This window comes from Colossoma macropomum, unplaced genomic scaffold (assembly GCF_904425465.1).
Source record: "Colossoma macropomum unplaced genomic scaffold, Colossoma_macropomum, whole genome shotgun sequence".
Classification (NCBI taxonomy): Eukaryota; Metazoa; Chordata; class Actinopteri; order Characiformes; family Serrasalmidae; genus Colossoma; species Colossoma macropomum.
The window spans coordinates 9,135-33,123 of NW_023494790.1; the positions used below are offsets into that span (position 1 = coordinate 9,135).

Genomic DNA, 23,989 nt, shown 5'->3' on the forward strand with positions numbered 1-23,989 from the left:
AGTGAGACTCCGGTCAGGAGATTGGCTAGGCCTTGAAAGCACCTTCACCTTTTCAGAAACCAGTCCTGAGTTACTCTGGCTGCATGTTTGGAATTGTGGTTTTGTTGAAATGTCATCTTCTCCTCAGATTCACTTTCTTGGCAGATGATATTAAATTCTTCTTCAGTTTCTCGCAGCACATCATTCCAATGGTGATTCCAATCAGACACAGCAGTGCTGCTGGAGTGTTTAAACACCTCAGAGTTGCTGCTGGACTGAGAACCAAAAATATCCAGCCAACAGTGTCCTGTGGGCAGTGTCTTGTGACCACTGATGAAGGGCCGACTATTTTGAGAAAAAGTTGTAATATTTCAAGAAAAAAATCGTAATATTTGGAGAATAAAGTGGTCTAACTGTAGGGGGGCTGCCATAACGCGTTGGGGTCTCGGTTGCTGTACTGTAGGGGGGCTGCCATAACGCGTTGGGGTCTCAGTTGCTGTACTGTAGGGGGGCTGCCATAATGCGTTGGGGTCTCGTTGCTGTACTGTAGGGGGGCTGCCATAATGTGTCGGGGTCTCGGTTGCTGTACTGTAGGAGGGCTGCCATAACGCGTTGGGGTCTCGGTTGCTGTACTGGCGCCGGAGCTCCACTCACTCCTGTCTCTCTGTGGATCATGTTGATCATCATTCTCACTGTCTGTGAAACTTCATGCCCTCTTTGAATGGGGGGAGATGGAGCCCCGATAGCCGTGTAGACGACCCTCCTTGAGATTCTCCTTCAACAACACAGACAGACAGTTTCCTCCGAGTCCGTCTGGCTCTTTATTCTAGATGAACACAGTTTCCTGCTCAGCCGTTTCAACCGGTTCTTATCCTAATAACAGGCTGGTGCTGATGTGCAGGAGAGACAGGGAGACTGAGTGTTTCTTTATGGGTGAATCGATATGAAAGTAGAACTCCACCAACTCACCACCCCTCATTTAACACGAGGAGGCGCTGCTTCACTTCGCAAAGCCTTTGGCCACAATACTGCGACCTTTCCTGGTATTAATGCCACTTTAATGTCGTAATTCTACGACTTTCTTTCTCAAAACATTACGACTTTATTCTCGAATTTTACTATTTTTATGTTTATTTTTATTAACAGTGGCCGTCCGCCGCTCATGGTGGCTCTGACCTGGATTTTTCTCTAAAGCTGCTTTGCGACTTGTTCTAAAAAGTGCTACATCAGTCAGCTTTGACTTGATATGACCTCTGTGTCAATCAGTCTCATCTGGCTTGTTACTATTGATGAAGTCCTCTTTGCTTTGCAGACAAGTGTAAAAAGACTCTGCCTTGATTCTTAATGGAATCTCCATTTTTGACAAAAACGTAATAATAAAGATTCAGATCTTAAGTCGAGATTTTATTCATAAAAATTACATTTCTAATTCGATTCCTAGATTGTTGGTTTTTAAAATAAGTTGGTTTTTAAAATGAAAATGAAAAATTGAATTCACCTCCCTTAAAATGATAAACGATAAGAAGAGCAATACTTTCCTGAGATATCTGGAGCTTTGGAGTTCATTTCATATTCCAATATCTACTATCACTGTATTTTTTTTTTAAATAATCATATTTATGGATCTATTGTTTGTCTGTTTGAATTTCATTTTGTTATTTTAGGTTATTTTGCTGCTGTTAATTTACCCATTTAGTATATACGTGATGTATGTTGTAGTGATGTGCGTGATAGTTGTTATGAATCATTGCATCAATAAAAATGAATAAATAAAATCAATAAATAGAAATTTAAAAATAAATTTCACCTGCACGTGCTAATGTACAAGTGTCAGTTTTTCATGTGTGTATGATCACCGTACACACACGGAAATATTTCGCGCGTGCACACTTTATTTCCGTCTGCACAAGAATTTCTTTTGCTTTCTTTACAGTGAGGAGTTTCGTCTATAGGTGAAAAGTCTCGAGACGCGTCGGCGCTCCTGGCCTTTATAGATCATCACCAACTCACATCTCATTCACGGTAACGTGAGAGCATTTATATCGTGCGTACACGTAGATCAGCTCTGTCTGGTCTTCGTGCATCAGGCCGGTGGGTTATTTCACATCCTCTAGTCTTAATTCAGCTTTGATCTCCGCGCTGCTGTAGCGGAGCGCAGGCGCAGCTGCTCCCCGAATGGGCGCCTCCTCGGTCGTCTGTTAATGTTAGATGTTACGCTTGAAGGTCTTGGATGCTAAAAGACGCCACAGTCATCAGTCCATGAATCAGTGAAGCTGCAGGTCGATGCTGGAGACCGAAAATAAACTTAAGTTAGCTTTCTAGAACCGGCTAAACTAGGGAAGTGTGATTTTCCCCCAGTCAGTGTGATGAATGAGATTATTAAATGAGATTCTTTTAGGTTTTTCTTTTAGGTTTGTCTTTAAAGTTATTGTTTTAAAAAGGAGGTTAAATATTTCCATATTGTGTCTAATGCAGTCAGGCAAGGCTGAAATTTGCTCATCAGTTCATTCTCAGTTTCACTTTAAAGAGGAAGTCCACAATTCTTTCCATAATTTCTCAATAATTCAGAACGTGAGATGTAAACAGAGTCAGTTGGAGTGGTTTGGTGTGAAATGGTTGATTGTAGAGACTCAGATGTCTTTACAGTGGTGGTGATAGGAACCAGGGGTCGCCATGACTACAACACAAATATAGACATTTTATTTACTATCCAGAACCACCAGTGAACCTACACGAGTCGAAACCTCAGCTGTTTAAATGAGCTGGCAAGCAGGCAACGGAGAACCTACATACAGTATTTACACAAATTAGATTAGAGGCATTTAAGCATAAAATGAGCCATTTTTAAGCTTTTGTGTATGGTTCTATATAGAACATTTTTGAATATAGCACATAAATGGTTTTATTATGCCAAGCTTGTAACAATAGAACACCAGTTTTTGGTGCTACACTGAGTCATTTTCAAAAAGGTTCTATATAGAGCCACATACAACTCATTCTCCATGGTTCTGCTGTAATGCTGCATTAACATAGTATTTGGAAATAAAATTTAACCCTACAGAATAAAAAAGTCGCTCCCTGAAATGCAAGATGTGACTTTTTGGACCTAGTTTTTCTAAATGGGATGTTAGAGAGTTTGGCGTTTAGATAGGGCTGATTAAATTAAATTAGCAGTTCAAATTTCAATGGGAATTCCACCAATTTTTCACAATTTTGGCATAATTCAGTAGTTAGTCATTCAGAGTGATTTGATGTGAAATGATTGGCTGTAGAGAAACTGATTCAGGTTAGATACTGTGACCATTTCCTGTCATAACTTTGTAATGTAGCATTTAGAAGCATTAAACAATTCAGATGTCTGGTTCCTATCACCTCCACTGTGAACAATTCAGACACCAAGTTTCTCTAGAACAGAGCGTTTCTCACCAAACCACTCTGAATGACTGTTTACATCTTAACCATTTAATTATGCAGAGATTTTGAAAAATTTGGGGAATTCCCTGTATCAATTAGCATAAAGTTACTACATTACCATTTAATAAGGTCAATGAGCCAATACTTCCAGAATTTTGTTATATACTAACACTGAGTGTATTTACATGCACTTAATCCTGTCATAATCAGATTTCTGCAGTTATCTGATCATTCAAATGGTCATGTAAACAGCACACTCTAATTTCTTAGACAGGAGTAAAGTCTAGAAATCTGATTAATCCCATTAAAAAATCTGATGAAGAGACTGGATTCTAGCTCAGTAGTCAGATTTCTCAGTGCTGTGAACTCTTACTCTGATTTCTTTCGGATTTCTCAGTCTGAGCATGTGTGAAAACAGATGGCGGTACCCGAAATAAGTGAGCAGCGTTGCCGCGAGACGCAGCAAAACACTTTTGGAGCAACACTGAAACCAAATACATGCTCAACGAAATGAAGGATTTAAATATTCTTCATCTTCTAGACGATGTTTGTTCATATTTTCAGGTAAAGTGATGTTTAAAAAAAGCTGCGTCATGAAGTTTGAGTTTTATGTTATGTTTATTGGCTGGTTGTGAAGCAGAAATCCGATTACTGTCTGATTCATGTAGACCCAGAGTTTTCCCATTACCTGATTACTCAAGTGCATATAAACATGTTGATCGGATTACTGACAAAAACTGATTTTCTGCAGTTATCAGATTATTAAGTGCATGTAAACACACTCATTGTCTTGTAAATCTATTAGAACTTTTGATTGGACTGATTTTGAAGGGAACCTTACACAGCACTGTAGACATTAAACAGACAGAAAGCACATTTCAAAAAAAGAAACTGAATATTTTACATTGTTTTATGGGTTTGAATCTGTTCTTTCAAAACAATCTGAAACACCCAGTAAATAACGCACTTTACAGTCAACTGTGTCTTTATATATCAGTAGTGCGAATACTGGAAAATCAGTGCGATTCTGTGACTCGAGTGCTGATATACTGTTATAGACAGACCTCCCAGCACAACAAGCCTCACGGCTCAGTTCTGACTTTTTCTGCTGTGACAGTTCACAATGGTGTGTCTGTTTACTTCATTACTATGGATTTTTAAGTAAATGTTGTGCATTACAGTTACCTGTGAATAAAGAACTTGAAACAGAATTAAAAGAAATTAAAAACAAACTGGAACACTGCCATACCACTATGAATATCGCACTTATTTTCTTTCTAATATATCACTAAAACTGAACAGTAAAAACACACAGTATTAGTGATGTGTAGATGTTATACCACCCGGGGTAGTCGTAGACAAAATTATTAATTTTAGGTAAAATTGTGATTTTATTTAGAAAAGTGAATGTGTTCAAAACAAATGTGTTCTAGGATTTATTAAAAACTGATCAAGAAGCCTTAGTAACTGAAATCATTTGTACAGGAACTTTCATTGTCTTACATGATTTTTCCAAAGCATTAAGATCTTAAGATTCAGCAGCGTTTGTACAGCTCTGATTCTTAAAGCTCCTCAAAGAATCTGACATATCAAAACTGGAAAGGAAGCTTTTGTTTGTCTCTTTTAGAGGAAAAATAACCTCGTCATCTGTAGGCTGACAGTTTTTCACACGGTAACGTGATCCTGACTTTGCTGCTTTTGGCTGCTTTTCCATATTGTGCACCAGCTGTGCACTGAGGATTTCAGAGAGGCTGTCTTGAAAATGACTTTAGGGACTAAATTCAGTCCCGACACCAAAATCCATGTCTGTGGTGCCCGCGTAGCAAATGTATGGTACTGCTGTCTGGCTGAATGCTAACAGTGGGGCATAAGCTCCTATAGGAGGCCGGTTCAGGCATGTTGAAGAACTCCATTGTTGAGGGTATGATTGAGATTTGCTGGCACGCAGGACACCTTTTACAATGATTTCAGAGCTGGGTAATGAAGTGCAAGTGTGAACGTGCTAGCGCTTTCGGGGAGTGACATTCGACATATTAAATGAGTCATAATTGAGGACAGGGGTAATACATAAAACTAGTCCTGGGTGATACATCACGTACAGTCTGAGGTCAAGATGACAGATTTCATTAATTTTCTAAGTGAAAATAATTTAACACATCCTCTACAGACAACACACTTCAATATGACATTTTTCTGCAGATTTTAGCGCATGAGTTTAAAATATTAGAAAAATATTAATTGAAAATGTTTCATAACTTGCACAGGCTATATTTTATGTTTAATTTTTCCCCCAATATATATTAAATTCTGCAAATAACCAGTAATTATGCATTAAAGTTCTCTGTAGAGGATGTGTTCATTTGAACTTATTTTCACTTCAGAAAACGTGTCATTTGAACTGTATACTGGTGATATTGCCACACTGTGATACTGCCGTTTAGTTTAAGCCATAGCCAAAGTTAAACCCACAAGAGCAAGACTAACTTGATTAACCTGAACATGTTTTCAGGTTCTCTAGAGCTTTAACTTTCAGGATCACCACTATTTCATGGGTAACATCTCAAAATACTGCTTAAAATTTCCAGTATTCATAAATTACTGACACATTTTGTCTAAAGTTTAAACTTAACAACCAAGCGAAAGCTAAACTAGGAAACATAGTTGGTGGCAGTCTTGGATGTTGGACTGTCAATCAGTTGTGCTCATTAGAATATTAAGACCCTGACATTTCTCAGTTTTACCATATTTTTTATCCTGTTTTTTGTTTGTTTTCTTTTTCCACACTTGGATGTACTCCATTTCAGTATCACACAAATATGTTTAATATTTTACTCAGGTTACGGTTACCTGAGACTTTAAATGGTAATGTATGTCGTTTTTTGGGCTACGTTCAGATTATTTTAAACAAAAAGAAGTTTAACAATCTAAAGCTTTCTTTCTGGCTGTTCACTGTTTACAACACTAAGCTTCTCCTTGTTGTACTTTTTCAGAGAGTAAAACCAGTCAGTCATGTTTCTAAGACCTAGTTTTGTATAGAGTAGCGGAACTCAGGAAGAGTAGGTTCATTAACTTAAAGCTAATTAATGCAAAGTAAATTCATTCTGATACTCTGATAACACAAAATGTGATATTTAAAATTTATCAGTACCACTCAGTGATATGAGCTTCACTGTGACAACTTTTTTTTGTGTTGGGTGGTGGTGGTGTGGGGCATGGTGTGGGGGGGTGGTATAGGGGGTGGTTTGGGGGTGAGGGTGGTTGAGGATAAGTATGCTGGAACAGTTTCGCTTTGTTCATTGAGAAGGTGGATAGTTTCATGTTAACTCTACAAAATTACACTCTACTGACGGGTCATTATAATCACTGTGGAGCAGAGAGCTGGGGTGAGTACAATCATAAGATTCTGAGCTGAACTAAATGAATATTTGGATTGTGTTCCTGTACTTGGTTTATAAAGCCTACATACTTTCAATATCCACTTTATTGTAAACTCCTACCTTGTCCTTCCTGTCCTTCTACTGACTGGTCACTACCTGATACTGTACTGTATTAGTCTACTGTGTAACACCCTGTGATCAGAAACTGACCATTGAGGACGGACTGGAGGATGGATAACACAAACTGTGTGCAGCAGATGAGCTGCAGTCTCTAACTGGACACCAGTAAAGAGGAGCTACAGGGCAAAGTGGTCAGTGCGGAGTGCAGGGTAGTTTTTTTTAAAACAGTGATTTATTACAAACTGCAGATTATTCCTCTCAGACAGTCGTGGGATTATTCCACTCATTCCATGGTAACAGTGATCTCACTACTCATTACTTCTGTGTTACTCTGCTGCTCTCTAAACCAGGGGTGTCAAACTCAACCAGTAAAGAGGTCATATTAAAAATCTCAAATCTGTGGGCCAGAGAAAAAAGTTTTCATTTTTAATTAATGTTGTGCTGTAACCTCAACCGGTCATTGTTTTATTTAAAATATGCAAAAACTTGAACAGTAAAATACAGACACACTAGTAGAGCTTGAAATTTTACATGGACACTTGAAATATTCTAAATTTAAATGTTCCCAGAAGCTCAGTCTTTTAAACCTACCTATGTGCTTGAACTCGACACCTGGAAACTTTTCTTTGCTGCAAGTTCATTAAGACTTTGCCTCAGTTTCTGAGCTGCTGAGTTGACGTTATGTGTTTATACTGGCTGAACTGCAGCTGAAATGCATTTTGTGATATGACTGGTGTAGAATTGTGTAGAATTGAGCTGTAACCGCTGTTCCATAGACTGTTGTTGGGGTAGGATAGTTGGAGCACATTACGTTGCGGTGCATGCTGGGGACTGTAGTGCAGCGCATTGTGAAATGAGCTAATATTAATAGAAAATTTAAACACTTCTGTGGGCCGGAGAGGATTGTGTGGGATTTGTTTGTCACATGGGCTCTAAACTGTCTATCCTGAATGATGTACCAACGACTGATTCACTATGAACTGCTCAAAGTACAGAAGGGTAAAATAAAAAAAAACAAATAAATAAAATTAAAAGTGCGTTCCTGAGTCTAGGTTACACATGTTTTTTTATTTTGCCTGTATAAAATACCAAAAACAGCCAAACAAATATTTCTCGCATGATTTGTACAATTTCTACCATCAAAACCTCAAAAATGTTTTCTACTACTGTATGAACAAACTAACCAGAAATTTGGTTAACACTTAGCATGTTACACCAGATTTGACCAGTAGGGGGTGGTTTTTAAAATGTATTTATTTATTTATTTATTTTTGTTTGTGTTTGTTTGATTTTTATTCCATCTCTCTCTTTGGAGGCCAGGGAGATATTTCACAAAATAGGATTTCACAGTTTAGCCAGATAACTTAAGCCCAAAGTCAAGCCTGTCCAATAGGAAAAGAGCTGAAGAACATTCCAGTTGGACAATCCTCATCTTTGGGCTTACACTAGCCTTGACCAGCAGGGGGCGGCTATCTTACCTCTCAGGACCCAGTGAAAAAAGATTTTTGGCATTAACGTGCTAATTGTTAGCATGTTAGCTTCCCAGTATTTTTTCACTGGGTGGCTGAAGAGTTAGGGGAAGAAAATACAGTAATAATAATAATAATAATAATAATAATAATAATACAGCCGCACCCTGCTGGCCAAAGCTGGTGTAACACACTTAGTGTTAGCTTTTTTCCTCTCCTTCATACTTTACCCCTCTGGCAGCCCTCAGTAGGGAAGGAAATTATGAGGCAGAAGTGGAGCTTAGACTCAGGAAAGCACAGTCATTTTTTTATTTTACTCTTCTGGGTTTCTGTAGGAAAGAGTCCTGCGACGTATTTAGGGGCAATTGATAAATCAGCTTTAATGCGTCAAAATCACACCTTATTTATATGAAAGCACATGATTTACATATCATTTGCAATAGACACGCATGAATTCGCCCTCATATACATGTCATTTACATGGAGCACCTCGTAATTCCTCCTGATGTTTCAACACTGAGCCAATACAACTAAAACATTCAGCAGATCATGAGTTGTCAATGGTTGTCCTCTTAGGTGGAGTTCAGTTCAGCTGGAGGTGCACTGCCCCCCCTACAGGCCAAAGGAGATGCACTTGTTTAACATGTTTTCTCCTCTTTATGTACAGAAATGCAAGGCATGCTGACTCGTCTGACCCGCCTGGCCTGGGCTGCCCCCACCCTGAGCCGTGCAGTGCATTCTGGGATGCGGATGACCTCCTCTGTGGCGTCCCGGGCGGAGCGTGCGGAGCGTCAGCTCACCTCAGAGGAAGTGTACACTCGCGAGGATCGATACGGAGCGCACAACTACCACTCGCTGCCCGTGGTCCTGGAGAGGGGAGAGGGTCAGTACAGACTCCACACACCAGCTGGACACGCACTGACCTTTTCATAGCGTACAGTCCAATCAAGGAGTTTATTAAATACTTAAATACATATGTGCAAGAACTGCACACTACATAGTATGCTTTTCATTTGCATATTGCATAATATTGCACATCTCAAATATAAGGTTTCCCTTTCAACCCATCAAGCTTATAATCTCACTTTAACAGACTGCTGGTGTTAATTTAGTCAGCAGTCTAGATTTTAGAACCACAAATCTTATAGGCTCACTGGCTCAGGTGTTGCACTTTGGTTTTGAAAGACACTAAATATTTGGATACTCGGTACACTACAAAAAATTATATCATAAATATAGTCGGTTACGGGACGGCAGGGAGGTGGACCCAAGCACAGAGAAAAACCCGCGAGAAAGGGTCTTAAATGAGTTTATTGAGGAGATGGAGTGTGAATTTGGCGATTGTGCATGTTGGAGTTGAAATAAAAGATGATCAGAAATCAGAAAGACACTTCCTCTGTAATTATGAGAGGAAGGTCGACTTTATGTTTCACCTGTTTGCTCTTTGTGAACCAAACACCTTGGAGCCGTTTCTTATTCAAGCCTTCTTTTTGGCTTTTAAGTAGTTTTGGGGCAATTTCTCTCTTTTATTTTTCCAGCCCTCTTTCCTTTTTGTTTTTTCCTTTCCTTTTCTTTTTGTTTAAATACCCACCTGGGCTGCGTACCATACCGGTCACCCCTCTACAAAGGTGTGACAAAAGGCTGCTGTTTGCCACAGCCTTAAGTAGAGGAGTCCACAGGTGTGCCAGGTTGGGCCCAATCAACCTGAGGGCTTCTGGGAATTGGAGTTCCCTGAACTTGTGGCGCCTCACCACTGTCACCCTCTGCTGGTGGCCAGCGGTGTAGCCTGAGCCCTTACAATAGTCATTAAATCAGTAGTCAATAATATGTTTCCTGTTGAGATTATTTACCTTATTTTCAGACATTTTTTATTGTTTTAAGGCATTTTATTAAGTAAAATTTTCACTCTATATTTTGTCAGGGTAGTGCTGTCGCCTCACAGCAAGAATGGCCTGGGTTTGATTCCCGGCCGGGTGACCAGGGTCATTTCTGTGTGGAGTTTGCCTGTTCTCCCCGTGTCTGCGTGGGTTTCCTCCGGGTACTCCGGTTTCCTCCCACAGTCCAAAAACATGCAGTCAGGCCGATTGGACGTGCTGAATTGCCCCTAGGTGTGAATGTGTGTGTGTGAATGTGTGTGTCTGTCTGTCTGCCCTGTGATGGGCTGGCGGCCTGTCCGGGGTGTATCCTGCCTTCTGCCCAGTGGCAGCTGGGATGGGCTCCAGCACCCCACCGTGACCCAGAGGGATGGGCGGTTTAGATGATGTATGTATGTATGTATGTATTTTGTCAGATAATTTTGCTTGTTTTAAGACGTGTTTGAAACCAGCAAGATTATCTGCAAATATAGTGAGATAATTTTACCTAATAAAATGACTTAAAACAAGTAAAAAAATGTCTGAAAATAAGGTAAATAATCCTATAGGTCGTTCTACAGAAACATCAATTTTACAGATAAATTACACTTCAAAAACACATTAGAGTTACAATTTATTTATATTTTAAAATAAAACAATAGGTTATTTTAAAGATTACACCTTTCTTGAGTCATCAGTTTAGCAATATTGTTTTTTAAATCAATCATATAGAATTCCAAACACCACAGAAGTGCTTGTCCACACAGTCATGTGTGAAGGCTGAGGCCATATTTTGAGGTAAAAAACATGTTTTTCTGCAATTTTAACTACAATAATCTATACATGACTATGGAATATATGATTTAAAACAAAACACCAAATAAATATTATAAAATATATAATGAAAGTCCCCAGGAGTCACTGGTGTTACCGCGTAACAAAAAGTGTCTTATTTTGAAATAAAAGTCACACTGATGACATCACTTGACTTCCTTTTTCCTGTTTTCTGAGGATCTATGAAGAAAAGCTCATGGTGAGTCCACTGAGTCTTTCAGTTATCAGAGATTTTCTCATTTAGCTCATGATTTCATATGAAGCTTTTAGCTGAAGTCACTGGTGTGACCGATTTTATTCTGAGGTAATTGTGGAAAAATAGAATACAAATGGATTAAATTCCATATTTTAGTGGATATTCCATGATTGACAATATGTGGTTTGATGCTCTGTAGCAGTTATTTTGTAAAATTCATTTTTCATTAAAATGTCTCTGGTGTTAGACTTTTGCTACATTCAAAAGTTCAGATTTAAGGCATTTCATCATTACTTGTTTATAACTTTTGTCAAATATTTTCCTTGTTATAACAAATATATGGTTGTGCAAGTGAAAAAAACATCATTGAGTCACATTTTTAACAGACCTAATTAAAACAGATGAAAGAATAATCTCCTGGTTTGTTGCATTATCATTATTCTTTTGTAATTCTGACTATTGAAATATTATTCCATTGGGAAATAATATTTCATAAAAGCCTTTAATAGTGCCAAAGGAGTAAGGTAACACCAGTGACAAAAAGACAGTACACACAATCTTTAAATAAATGCACAAAAAAGTAAAAACATCTCAAAATGGGAAATATTAGATATGTCACTAGATTTAAGATCATTTTACTGGACAAGACACCATTTTACAGTGTAGAATTGAAGTCATTTGGTAGATAGAATTGTGGCCAATGAGCCAGGATCTCTTTGTGCACCAAATTGTATGACCAAGCTGGCTAGCAAGAAATCACCAGTGTTGTACCTCATTCATGTTAAGTAGAACAGAAATAAGCTGAACATTGCAAATGCTATGTTATGATTTTTGTCTTTTTCAGGCATCCACATGTGGGACTTAGAGGGTCGTAGGTATTATGACTTCCTCAGTGCACACAGCGCAGTTAACCAAGGCCACTGCCACCCCAAAATCATTGCTGCCCTCAACACCCAGGCCTCCAAATTGACCATCACCTCCAGAGCCTTCTACAACGACGTCCTGGGTGTGTATGAGGAGTACATCACCAATCTGTTTGGATATGACAAAGTCCTGCCCATGAACACAGGTGAGTAGAACCTCCTCTGATGAAAAATGTGCCTCTTTCAAATTGAAATTTCAGATTGGGCCGGTGAGTCCTGAAGTGCACAGTGCCGATCCTCTGTTGAATCACTAAAGAGTTCCAAATTGCCTCTGGAAGCAACATCAGCAAAAGTACTGTGTGTTTGGGGCTTCACAAAATGAGTTTCCATGGCTGAGCAGCTGCACACAAGCCTAAGATCAAAATGCACAATACCAAGCATCAGATGGAGTGGAGTAAAGCAGCCACCACTGGACTGGAGCAGTGGAAACATATTCTGTGGAGTGACGAATCACACTTCTCTATCTGTCAGTCTGATGGAGAGTCTGGGTTTGGCGAATGCCAGAAGAACGTTACCTGCCTGACTGCACTGTGCCAGCTGTAGAGTTTGGTGGAGGAGGGATGATGATATGGGGCTGTTTTTCAGGGGTTGGTCTAGAACTCTTAGTTCCAGTGAAGGGGAATCTTAATGCTTCAGCACCAAGACATTTTGGACAATTGTACACTTCCAACTTTGTGGGAACAGTTTGGGGAAGAACCTTTCCTGTTCCAGCATGACTGAGCCCCAGTGCACAAAGCAGCTCCATAAAGTCCTGACTGGAGTTTGGTGTGGAAGAACTTGACTGGCCCTCACAGAGCCCTGACCTCAACCTCATCAAACACCTTTAAGATGAACTAGAACAGAGATTGCGTGCCAGACCCTCTCATGCTTCATCAGTGTCTCATCTCACAAATTGGCTTGGTGGACCGAAAGGCCAGTGCAAAGTTTTATGTCTATTTACTCCCGCTGTACGGCATACTCTTATCTATAAATATGGATGAAAGTACATATAAAGTTCAGGCTTGATGATGGCTGCTGCTGGTTTTAGTTATGTGACGTTTATTTCAGTTTGTGTCCATTTGGAAAACTGCCTATGAAAACATATCTGTTAGAAATGCTTTTCACTGGACAATCTCTTTAATTCCTCATAGCAATTACACATGTCAGCACAATGTTCTGCACAAACCTGCATTGTGTTCTTTCCAGTTCAGTTCCATTCCACAGTGTAAGGATTAACCTTTTGCCTAGTGGTGAATCAGCGTGTAAAGGATATTGTGTTTTCTTTTTGTGTTGAATACTGAAGGTGTTGAAGGTGGAGAGACGGCCTGCAAGCTGGCACGAAAATGGGCGTACAATGTGAAGGGCGTTCCCAAATATCAGGCAAAGATCATCTTTGCAGGTGATTTTTTTTCCCCACCACAGGAGAGTTAAAGATCTTCTACATCAATAAATGTTTACTTGTGGATGTACATATGAAATGTGCCCACTGCACATTTATAATGCATAAAATGGAATAGTTTATTTCTGAAAGTAGTTTCTGTTTTCAGAGGAACTTGTTATTAGTGTAGTGTTAAAACTAAAGAATATAATCAATGTATTCTGCAATATAAATCTGTAAAATACTGAAAAATGTTAAAGGTATCCACAATTATGAATGGAGCTATAGATGACTCTAGAATGAAGTGTGATGCAACATCAAGAATAAAGAACGTGTCATATGTCAAAAGTGGTGATCAAATCTTGAGGCTGATAACTTGACATTTAGTGTAAATTGATAGTTACAGAATGTTGTTTGCCATTTCATTTTTATTTTGTTTTCTAAAATATGTTTCTAGTTCATCTCATTGTCTGTGTACTTTGTTGTAATGCTCTGGAGGTCTCTCTGTAATTGGTTTAATCCATTCCTGTCTCCTCTCTTTATGTGTAGAGGGTAATTTCTGGGGCCGTACGATGGCGGCCATCTCCAGCTCCACTGACCCCAGCAGTTATGACGGTTTTGGCCCATTCATGCCTGGATTTGAGGTGGTTCCTTACAACGACATACCTGCCCTGGAGGTACCGCTGATCATTAATCTTATCATTGCCTTTTAGAGCTAGATTTCCAGGGTGTACTGTAGGCTACATTCATATTACAAATTTGCTCAGCTTGAAGATCTGATGACTTCAATATTATAGACTACATATCCAACAGTGTCCAGACAGCCCTTCTGATGAGTGAATGAATCTACAGTAAGCTTGTAGAATTTTGTAGAATCTCCAAAGAAAAATACTGACCAATAGAATGGGATGCTCTGGAGCAGCCGCACATTGTCCTAAGGTCACAATGACCAGTGCCATGCGTGGGCTAGAGAAATATGAAGCCCCCCAGCATTAGGCTGTGGAGCAGTGGATTATATTCTCTGAAGTGAGCCTCAATCCACTACCTTTGGGATGAGTTGGAGTGATCCAGAACTGACCATCCAACATCAGTACCTGACCTCACTAATGCTCTGGTGGCTGAATGCAATCAAATCCTCACAGCAATATTCCAACATATAGTGTAAAGCTTTCCATAAGAGTGGACAAAACCAGAATGAGCTCACATGCTCACTGTCTTTTGAATATTTTTTGATACTGTGAAATACATGTAAGTTATTGTGATTTTGTAATGTGAATGTAGCCTCATCGTCTCTTCTGTGTGGTTCGTGTCCAGTCGCTGAAGTTAAATGGTTGGTGTGTTTATACAGAAAGCCCTGCAGGATCCTAATGTGGCTGCGTTCATGGTGGAGCCCATCCAGGGTGATGCAGGTGTGGTGGTTCCTGACCCAGGTTACCTGACCAAAGTCCGAGAGCTGTGCACCAAACAAAACGTGAGTAAAACACCTGTCCATTACACAGTGCATGAGGAACACTGTGTGCTTCACAAGGGCTCCAGAACAATTGCATAATGTGCTTCTTCCTTATCACAGAAGTTATAAGGCAAAATAAGTGGAAAGAACAGTATGTGTTCACTAAATGTGCCAGTATTAATCCAGGCAAAGTATCCATCCATGGATGGCCTAGAGGATGCCAGGCACCTGAGCATCTGTTTGAGGTCCTGATTCATCAGTCTGCCCATTAGACTGAGGTTGAAAGCCAGAGAATAAACACACAGAGGCCCCAGGCAGCTGACCGAATGCCCTCCAAGATTTGCTGGTGAGCTGGGGCCCACAGTCAGACACAATGTCTGTAGGGAACCCATGGACCCTTAGCATGTTTTGCAGCAGCAGCGTGGCTGTCTCCTTGGCTGATGGGAGTTTCAGCAGTGCAGTGAATTTGCAGCCCTTGGCAAATTGGTCAATCACAACCATGATCGCTGTGTCACCTTGGGACACAGGCAAGCTGGTGATAAAGTCCAAGGAGATCTGTGACCATGGCCAAGATGGTATGTGCAGGGGATGGAGCAGGCCTGTCAGTCCCATTTTGGGCTGCTTGTTTTTAGTGCAGACCTGGAAAACTGCTGCATAGCCTTGTACATCCTTCTCCATGTTGAAGCCACCCCCAGGGTCCGGTTCAGACCAACTGAGCATGAACGATTGATTTCTTCAGCTTCATGTAAAGACTGGAGATCCAGTGGACATGGACAACATGCTTGTCCATTGAGCGGCTGTATATGAGGATGTCATTAAGGTAGACAAACGCACAGAGGTTCAGGGTCTCTCGCAGGACCTTGTTAATGTAATCCTGGAAGACAGCTGGTGCATTCTTTAGCCCGAAAGTCATCATGAGGATACTTTTAATGGCCTGACAGGGCAATGAACGCTCTCCTCCACTCATAGCGCTGGTGCATCCTAATGAGGTTGTAGGCACTGTGCAAGTCCAGTTTAGTAAAAACTGAGGCCTCCTGCAACGCTTCAAAAGCTGAAGTCATCAGCAGAAAGGGGTAATGATCCTTGATGGTTATGTTATTGAGACCTCAGTAAACAATGTAGGTATGAAGGCTGCCATCCTTTTTCTCTACAAAGAAGAATCTGGCCCCAGCTGGTGAGGTGGATGGCTGGATGAAACCCAGCGCTAGTGCCTCCCTAAGGTACTCATCCACAGCTGTTCTCTCGGTACCTGAGAGAGAAAACAGTCTCCCTTGGGTAGGGGTGGTGCCTGGAAAAAGGTCAGTGGCACAGTCACAGGACAAATGAGGAGGCCGGATTTGGGCTTTGTGCTTGCTAAAGACCTCCAACAGATTGTGGCAGTCTGTCAGGACTTTAGATAAGTCAGGGCTGACTAATGGAGTGTCAATCTAATTAAAGGTCACCGCAGATTTCCCCAGTGCAGGTCCCTTTACATTGAGACCTCAGCCCGCCAAAGACTGGATCAGCCAATCCAGCCATGGACTGTGCCATTGTAGCCAGGCGAAACCGAATACTAGCTGGTAACTGGTAGCAAAAAAATCTGCTTCTTGTGCTGACCTAGACGCAGAGTGACAGGTCAGGTCTCCTGTTTTACCTGCCTTGACCCAAAAGGGTGACTGCCAGACAGGCAGTGACTGGTATAGGAAACTTTAGGTTGACTAGGTGCAGGTTAAGGGTCTTGGTCAAAATGACATTATTAATATTACCTGCTGCCCTGGAGTCCACAAATACCTAGAGTCACTTCTCAAAAGTTTGCCCCCATGAGAGGGTGCCAGTGAGGAAATGGATAGCCTGCAGTAGAGAAATTTGCCTTCCCACATACGAGAATCGTGTTGCTGGCAAGAAAGGTGCATACTTCCCAACTGTATGGGCTGATCGTCCGGCTTGGAAGGAACAGGATACAATGGAGGCCCTAAATTACTTGGGGAAAGGGCCTTGTACCGCGGGCACATGGACTCCTGTTCCCTACAGTGCACCCATAGTTGGGTCTAGCTTTGGGGTATGTTCAGTGAGCTTTTTGAGTAAGACGGGAACATCTCGGGTGGCCAGCTTGCCCTTTACTTCACTACTGAGGCCAAGTTGGAAGGCGGCCATTAATGCCTCTGCATTCCAACCGCTCTCTGCGGCCAGAATGTGGAACTCAGTGGCATAGTCTCCCACTTAGGACTTGCAGTGCTGTAGTTGAAGGACACGAAAACCACCCCTCTGCAAACCGCATGGTCAAACCTACAGTGCATAGCAGCCATAAACAGTTCTGACAGTTTTATGTGGTGGACTCAGTGAAATTAGTTACTTTGGACTGGTCAGTGGGCAACCTTGAGTTCACATTGTAGGAGAAACACCTTACAACCAGAAACACCCCAAATCCCCATCATATCTTTCTGGGGAAGTCAGGTTGAGTTCAGCCTAGAGGTTCAACCCAATGGACTTCAGCAAGGGTCCCAGCAAGCCCCTGCAGCTGTGTTAGTATTTGCTGCTCATGATGGCCAGTTAACAAGCCCTTGTTGGCTAGGGCATTCCTCAGCTATTTGACCTGGGATGGCTCTTTTAAATCCATGGTCTGGCTCAGCCTTGCTATAACAGGGTGAATGGCTTACGCTGCTTGGGGATTGAACTGGCAGTCCCCTTGTTAAGGAACCAGAACACTATGGGGACTCTGAGCGTGAATGCAGAGAAAAACAATAATTAGTTCTCAGTTCTCAGGGTGAATGGACAGCTTAAACAAAATGGCAAACCCAAACTCTAGATACCTCAAAATGAACACAAATCCTCCCCTCTTTATTTCTTTCAGTTCATTTAGATAGTTTCCCCTTTCCTTTTGATTGCTGGGAGTTAGAAAATTCAAAAAGGTTTTTTTTTTATTCTTACATTGAAGTATTTATTCTGTAAAAGACCGATGATCACAAAACCCAAGACTCAAGAGAGAAACAATACCAGTACCGGCTTAGTCAGAGAGCCGTGCACATGGCGGCGTGAATTCAAGACTGTGCAGTGAGTTGTGGGTTAGCTCTCCATAAAAAGGGAGCTCAACAGCTGACACCAGTCAGCCCTAATCAGCCCTTCTTGGTTCCCCCTAGTGGCTGGGGGTGGCCTAGCAAGATACTGGGACATTACAGTAACCTTAGGAACTGCTCCTGACTCTCTAATACCTGCTGCATGATTTCTCCAGAAGGCCCTGATGAGCTCCAGGTCCAGAATCTGCTGAGCCGGGGCCCGGCATCTCTCCACCGGCCCATACCCCTCCCAGTCCACCAAGCACTGGGTACCACCCGCACCTGACGAGAGTCCAGCAGCCATCAGATGGTGTAGGCTGGGGACCTGGCAACCACACGTGGTGGCTGACACCTAATCAGCCCGTCTTTGTTCTCTTTCTCCCACTAGTGGCTGGGGTGACCTGGCAGGAAGCCAGGACATAGCACCACGTATAAAAACTAAGCTGCAAAACAGCTAATTTTGAATTCACAAAATGGAATAAAATGCAGTATACAGACCCTTAAGTCATATTTGGCTAAAAAAAATCTGTAATATTTTCCATTTGCCCTTGTTTATAAATAACTGTGTCCAAGAAACCACATAATCAAGACTTTAAGAGATACTGAATAACTCAACATGGTTTGAGTTGAGTGAGTGATGATTTAGGCATGCAGTTAGCTCAATGCTAATTGGTGCAGTATAAGCTTCCATTGCTTGTTAGCTATAGTGTTTTGCAAAAGTTTGGGCACCAATTAGCATGGAGTAGTTAAATCAAAACAATGGGACCTAACTGCTCAACATGTGGCCATGAGGGACAAGGATGCAGCCTCACTTCCTGCTCTAAAATGGATGTGATTAAAATAAGCTCAGATTCTGGACTAAAACTCTGATTTGATACAATGACACAGGGATAAAGAGAGATGGAAATATGATCATGTAAAAATGATTTATGACTGTTTTTGGTACTTAAACCCAAATAAACTTTATAAGTGGACTTTATAAAATACAAGTCTTTTATTTCTGCAGTGGTATTTGTGGAGTAAATAGGAGGCGAATGTTTCTTGTGATTGACGTTTGCGTTTGTGTGTTTGTATGTGTGTGTGCGCGTGCATTACAGGTTCTGTTAATTGCTGATGAGGTGCAGACGGGTTTGGCTCGTACGGGCCGCAGGCTGGCTGTGGACCATGAGGCTGTGCGGCCGGACCTGGTGGTTCTGGGAAAAGGTCTGTCTGGAGGAGTCTATCCTGTGAGTGAAAAAAGCAGAACAGGTATATTGTTCGGCTGCAGGCTGGGACAGGCGGCAGCAGTAATGTGGTCACTGTACCAGACTGTAGTGGTGTAGAGGGAGCTGAGCCATAAGGCAAAGATCAGGATGCCCCTGGACGCCTCATGGTGGCAGTTTACCAGGCATGGCCTACTGGGCCGAGACCCCAGGGTCGTCCTAGGACCCGCTTGAGGGATTATATCTCTAAGTTGGCCTGGAAGCAGGGATTCTCTGCTCTCCCAAGCGCTACCGCGACCCTATCTGGATTAGATGGTTAAAGATGATGGTGATGATGATTTTTCTTATTGCTGTATTAGCAGCAGAAGCTAGAAAGTTAGGACAGTTGGCTATTTTCATGTTTCATGTTCAAGTTTTAACACTTCTGGTCAAATGACATGTTTTGTTGATTTTCTTAGTGAAAATACATTAACACATTCTCTACAGAGAACACAATTAAATATGGCACATTTTAGTTTAGCACAATTTTTATTTTTTTCTGTTTATTTGCACATATTGCAAATTTAACATATTGGGAAAAAATAAAACATAAGATTTTAAAATGTGCCATGACTTTCACACAGGCCATATTTTATGCATTTTTCCCCAATATATATGTTAAATTCAGCAAATAAGAATATTGTTCAAAATGTGCAAAAAATGTCATTCTTGTGGGGTGTATATGGTTTATTTTATGAGTTATAGAAACATTTCATGTCATTTATATCTAATTATTTCATATCTAATGATTTCCTCAGAGTGAATGCAGTTTCCAATCTTCATCACTGACAACTAGTGAGAGCAACAGGGGCTGCATGTTCTGACTAACTTCTGTGTGATTGTAGCTCTCGTTCATATAGCTTGTGGATTCTTGTTACAGTGGAGGGTCTCGAGGGGAACTGGAGCTCCACTGTGCTGTTGCTTTTGTTAGTTTGATGCTTGTTGATTTTTCCCATGATATTGTTAGCATCAGTTGTTTAGCTTGTAAATGATACTTCTAGCTCAGTGTACTTTGGAGTTAAATAAGTTCATGATTGCAGTAGCTGGAACTTCTCTGAAGACAGCCATCAAAGGAACTTGCCAGCTAAAACGGTGGGCTACAGTCATGGAGTCATGCATATCGCACCACGGTGCACTGCAGCTGAACATCACCATGCACTACCCCACAAGGATCAGTGGGTTAAACAAGGGAAATGTGTTAACAGAGTTAAGATGTTTGTGGACACCTGACCATCACACCTGTATGAGCTTGTTAAAACATCCCATTCCAAAACCAGCAGCATTAATATGGAGTTGGCCTTTGTGGTTATAACAGCTTCCACTCTTCTGAGAAGCTTTCCACAAGATTGTGGAGTCTGTCTGTGGGAATTTGCACATTTAGCCAAAAGGACATTTGTGAGGTCAGGAACTGAAATGCAATCCATGGCTAGAGTGCAACAAAAAATTAATTACTTGAAAAACATGTTCTTGTCCCATTTTACTGTATTTATGCCAAGATAAAGAGTTTGAAACAATTTTCTTGGCTGCTTGTGGCTTTTGCACAGTATTTTTGTGAGATTATAACTAATATCCACAGTTTGCTCACATGTCTGTATTTATTGTATGTGTACACAAGCTCAGTACTTAAAATGTAAGTTATATGTAGATTAATTGTGTATTGTCTTTTACATGTTTTTCATACATTCTTATTGCAATTTATGCACCAAGAGAAGTTCCATGTATATGTTCTACTAAAAGATTGTGGTTCTGATTATAGGGCCCTGTTTTCCTACAGCTTTGTAGTTAACAGTCAATCATTATCATTATCAAGTGTGTAAATCTCCTAGCCATTCTACTGTATCTACTGTATTTTTGGGAAAACGTATGTAATTGTACTAGAGAGAGCATCACTACTGTTCTCATTGTAATGATCAAAAGGCTGGAGACGATGAGTGCAGAGTTGAGTGTGAGGGTTTGTTGTAGAGAGGAGGAGTGGAACACTAATCTAAGCTTAGAAGAGCTCACACTAATGTGTTCCGTTATGTGTTGCACCCCTGTGGTGTTTCCCCACTTCCTGTGCTGCACGACTGTCTCAGTTCACAGATATATGTGAGGAAAACCCCTAATCTAAACCTGTAGTTCCTCATGTTTAAGTGTTCAAAAGTTTGAATACCCCTGGATAAATTCTGTTTTATTGAAAGTTAACACGTGCTCTAAAGATAGCATTTTTCTGCAAATTTTTGTGCAAAATTTTGTTCTATTTATTTGATGAATTTGTTGGTGTAAATTTGTCATTTGTGTGTCTGTGGTGCAATTCTTTGCATATCAGCAGTGTAACTTTCCTATTTGTGTGTCTGTAGGGTAACCGTACTGTAACTCTGCCCTTTGTGCATCAGTGAAGTCTGCTTTTTATGGGTCAGCAGTGTAACTCTGCTTTTTATGGGTCAGTGGTGTAACTCTGCCCTTTGCCACTCAATGATGTATCTCTGCCCTGTGTACGTCAGTGATGTAACTCTGCTCTTTGTGGGCCAGTGGTGTAATTCTGCCCTGTGTATGAGTCAGCAGTGTAACTTTGCCCTTTGCAAATCAGCGGTGTTACTGCCAATTGTTTTTCAGGTGTCTGCAGTGCTCTGTGATGACGAGGTGATGCTGACAATTAAACCAGGAGAGCATGGCTCCACCTACGGAGGAAACCCTCTGGCCTGCAGAGTAGCCATTGCGGCCCTAGAGGTTTGTCCTTCCATCCTTCCATTGATGCAGAGATGTTTATGTTGTTTCCGTCCATTTACCCATCTGTCCACTGTTTGATAATGGTGTGTGTGGGTCTGATATGATCTGATTAGGTTCTAGAGGAGGAGAGACTGGCTGAGAATGCTGAGAAAATGGGAAATATTCTGAGAGCAGGGCTGAACAGACTGCCCAAAGAATTAGTGACGACAGTGCGGGGGAAAGGTCTGATGAACGCCATCGTCATCAAGGAGACTAAAGGTACAACTCTGCTTAAAGTCTCAGCTGAAAATGGTGCCACAGCACAACTTTTGATATAACTAGCTTTTGAAAATAATAACTGATGTATAATGAAAAACTCTTTATAGCATTAATACATTTTTAGTGGAAATTAGTGGAACAAGCTTTTCCCAAGTAAATTTGGACCCTTCGGACTTTTCTGTTTTTAAAGAGGCTGGTGTGTGTTCTGTTACTGAAGTTTTGACCTTGGAGAAGGGAAAGATCTTTGATTGTCACTTTGTTGAACCAGCGCACTGTTTACGTTCTCCTGTGCTTAAACTCTCGCTCTGCATTTATCTTTCAGACTACGACGCCTGGCGAGTGTGTTTGCGTCTCCGTGACAACGGACTCCTGGCCAAACCCTCTCGTAGTGACATCATCAGACTGGCCCCGCCCCTCATTATCAAAGAAGACGAGATCAGCGAGTGCGTTGACATCATCCAGCGAACCATCCTGTCATTTTAAACTGTTATAAAATCCTACTGACCATCAACCACAAACAAAAACACCCTGTTCATTTTCCTCCAACTGTGAGGACTCAATACAATGCTGACCATATGAGTTAACATGCAGAAAACAAGTCTATATGCTAAAGGCTTCATGTTTCAGTTTAGATCTAGTTTCTACATTTTTATATTCTGTTCTACAGTTTTGGACGAGTGGAGGGATGATAAGTGATTTACCAAGTACAGATTTTGAAATTTCATGATTTAAAGTTTCTTTAATTCCATGAGTTTTAAAGGTCACATTTGTCAGGGTCAGCTAACTCCCAGACAATACTTGACTGTGAATTTCACAAGTGCTGCTAGTTTTTTAGCTCCCAGTCCTGGTCTGCTGGACACCATAAACTCTGAATTTTTTGTTTTTCCAGCTCTAACACACTTCATTCTAGTCACCAGATTATATGTTGCAAAAAAAACAAAAAAAAAACAAGGATGCCGTGGCAGGTGAAATCATCTAAAATCTAGTCAGTATATCTAATATTTTACATATAATATTCCTACATTTCACTGGTCAGATTGTTCTAATGTAAGCATGATTTCTTGAAACAAGCTAAAGAAATATGTCTGGACCCTGAAAATTAAAATGATATTATATATCTGTTCTTTTTAAGTTTTATGTTTAAGTCTGAAATTACCACATGTGGCTCTGTAGTATGTGTGATGTTTAAGGACTGGGACTGAAACCCTGTTTTTGCTGTACGGTCTGTTAGAATGTTGTTTAACAGCAAACTGAATTCATACTAGCAGTATTAGAACCCACTACATGTTAAAATGATTGAATTATGTGATGACGTCACGCGTGAACTATGTAAAGAACTTTTCCAAAATAAAGAAATTTCCCATGACGTCATGTGGGACATGTGTAAAAGAATTTCCCAGGAGATGGTCATGGTAAAAGTGTGAGCAAATTTTCAAGTTGTAGTGGTTGAAATCGTCCCTCTGAAATGGGACCCTCAAATAAAAAGAGCATCACTTCATTAACAGCTACTAGCGCTGCTCTGTAGGCGACCCTGCCAGTCTGCAGTGACAGCAGAGGAGGGTAAAGTTCAGCTCCTCACTGCTGGGCTTTAGTTACATTTAGGGCATCATACGCCTTCAAAGAGGGGGGCAATTATTTATTATCACCACCCCTAATTCTTCAGTGGTATGAAGCTGAAGTCAGATATTTGCCAGATTCTTGTTCAAATTGTCTCGTTCCACCTTAAATGGAGCAGCAGTTACATTCTGCCGCTTCAGGTGTCAGAACTGCTGAACTG

The 23,989-nt window shown here is 40.9% G+C and overlaps 1 protein-coding gene across 3 annotated transcripts; it reads left to right on the forward strand.

Annotated features, from left to right (window-relative positions):
- Positions 1 to 1,895: 1,895 nt before the first annotated feature.
- On the forward strand, positions 1,896 to 23,578 carry LOC118808970 (ornithine aminotransferase, mitochondrial-like). 3 transcript variants are annotated; one of them, XM_036571849.1, is made up of 10 exons: positions 1,896 to 2,001; positions 9,027 to 9,242; positions 12,087 to 12,311; positions 13,448 to 13,543; positions 14,072 to 14,199; positions 14,871 to 14,993; positions 19,102 to 19,230; positions 21,841 to 21,954; positions 22,068 to 22,212; positions 22,535 to 23,578. In XM_036571849.1, the coding sequence occupies exons 2-10, from the start codon at positions 9,029 to 9,031 to the stop codon at positions 22,693 to 22,695; spliced, it is 1,335 nt and encodes a 444-aa protein (XP_036427742.1). In that variant the 5' UTR covers positions 1,896 to 2,001; positions 9,027 to 9,028; the 3' UTR covers positions 22,696 to 23,578. The 3 variants fall into 3 exon arrangements, with proteins under 3 accessions (XP_036427742.1, XP_036427741.1, XP_036427743.1); XM_036571848.1 differs by lacking the exon at positions 1,896 to 2,001 and adding an exon at positions 6,692 to 6,776; XM_036571850.1 differs by lacking the exons at positions 1,896 to 2,001; positions 9,027 to 9,242 and adding an exon at positions 11,220 to 11,245.
- The last annotated feature ends 411 nt before the right edge of the window (positions 23,579 to 23,989 follow it).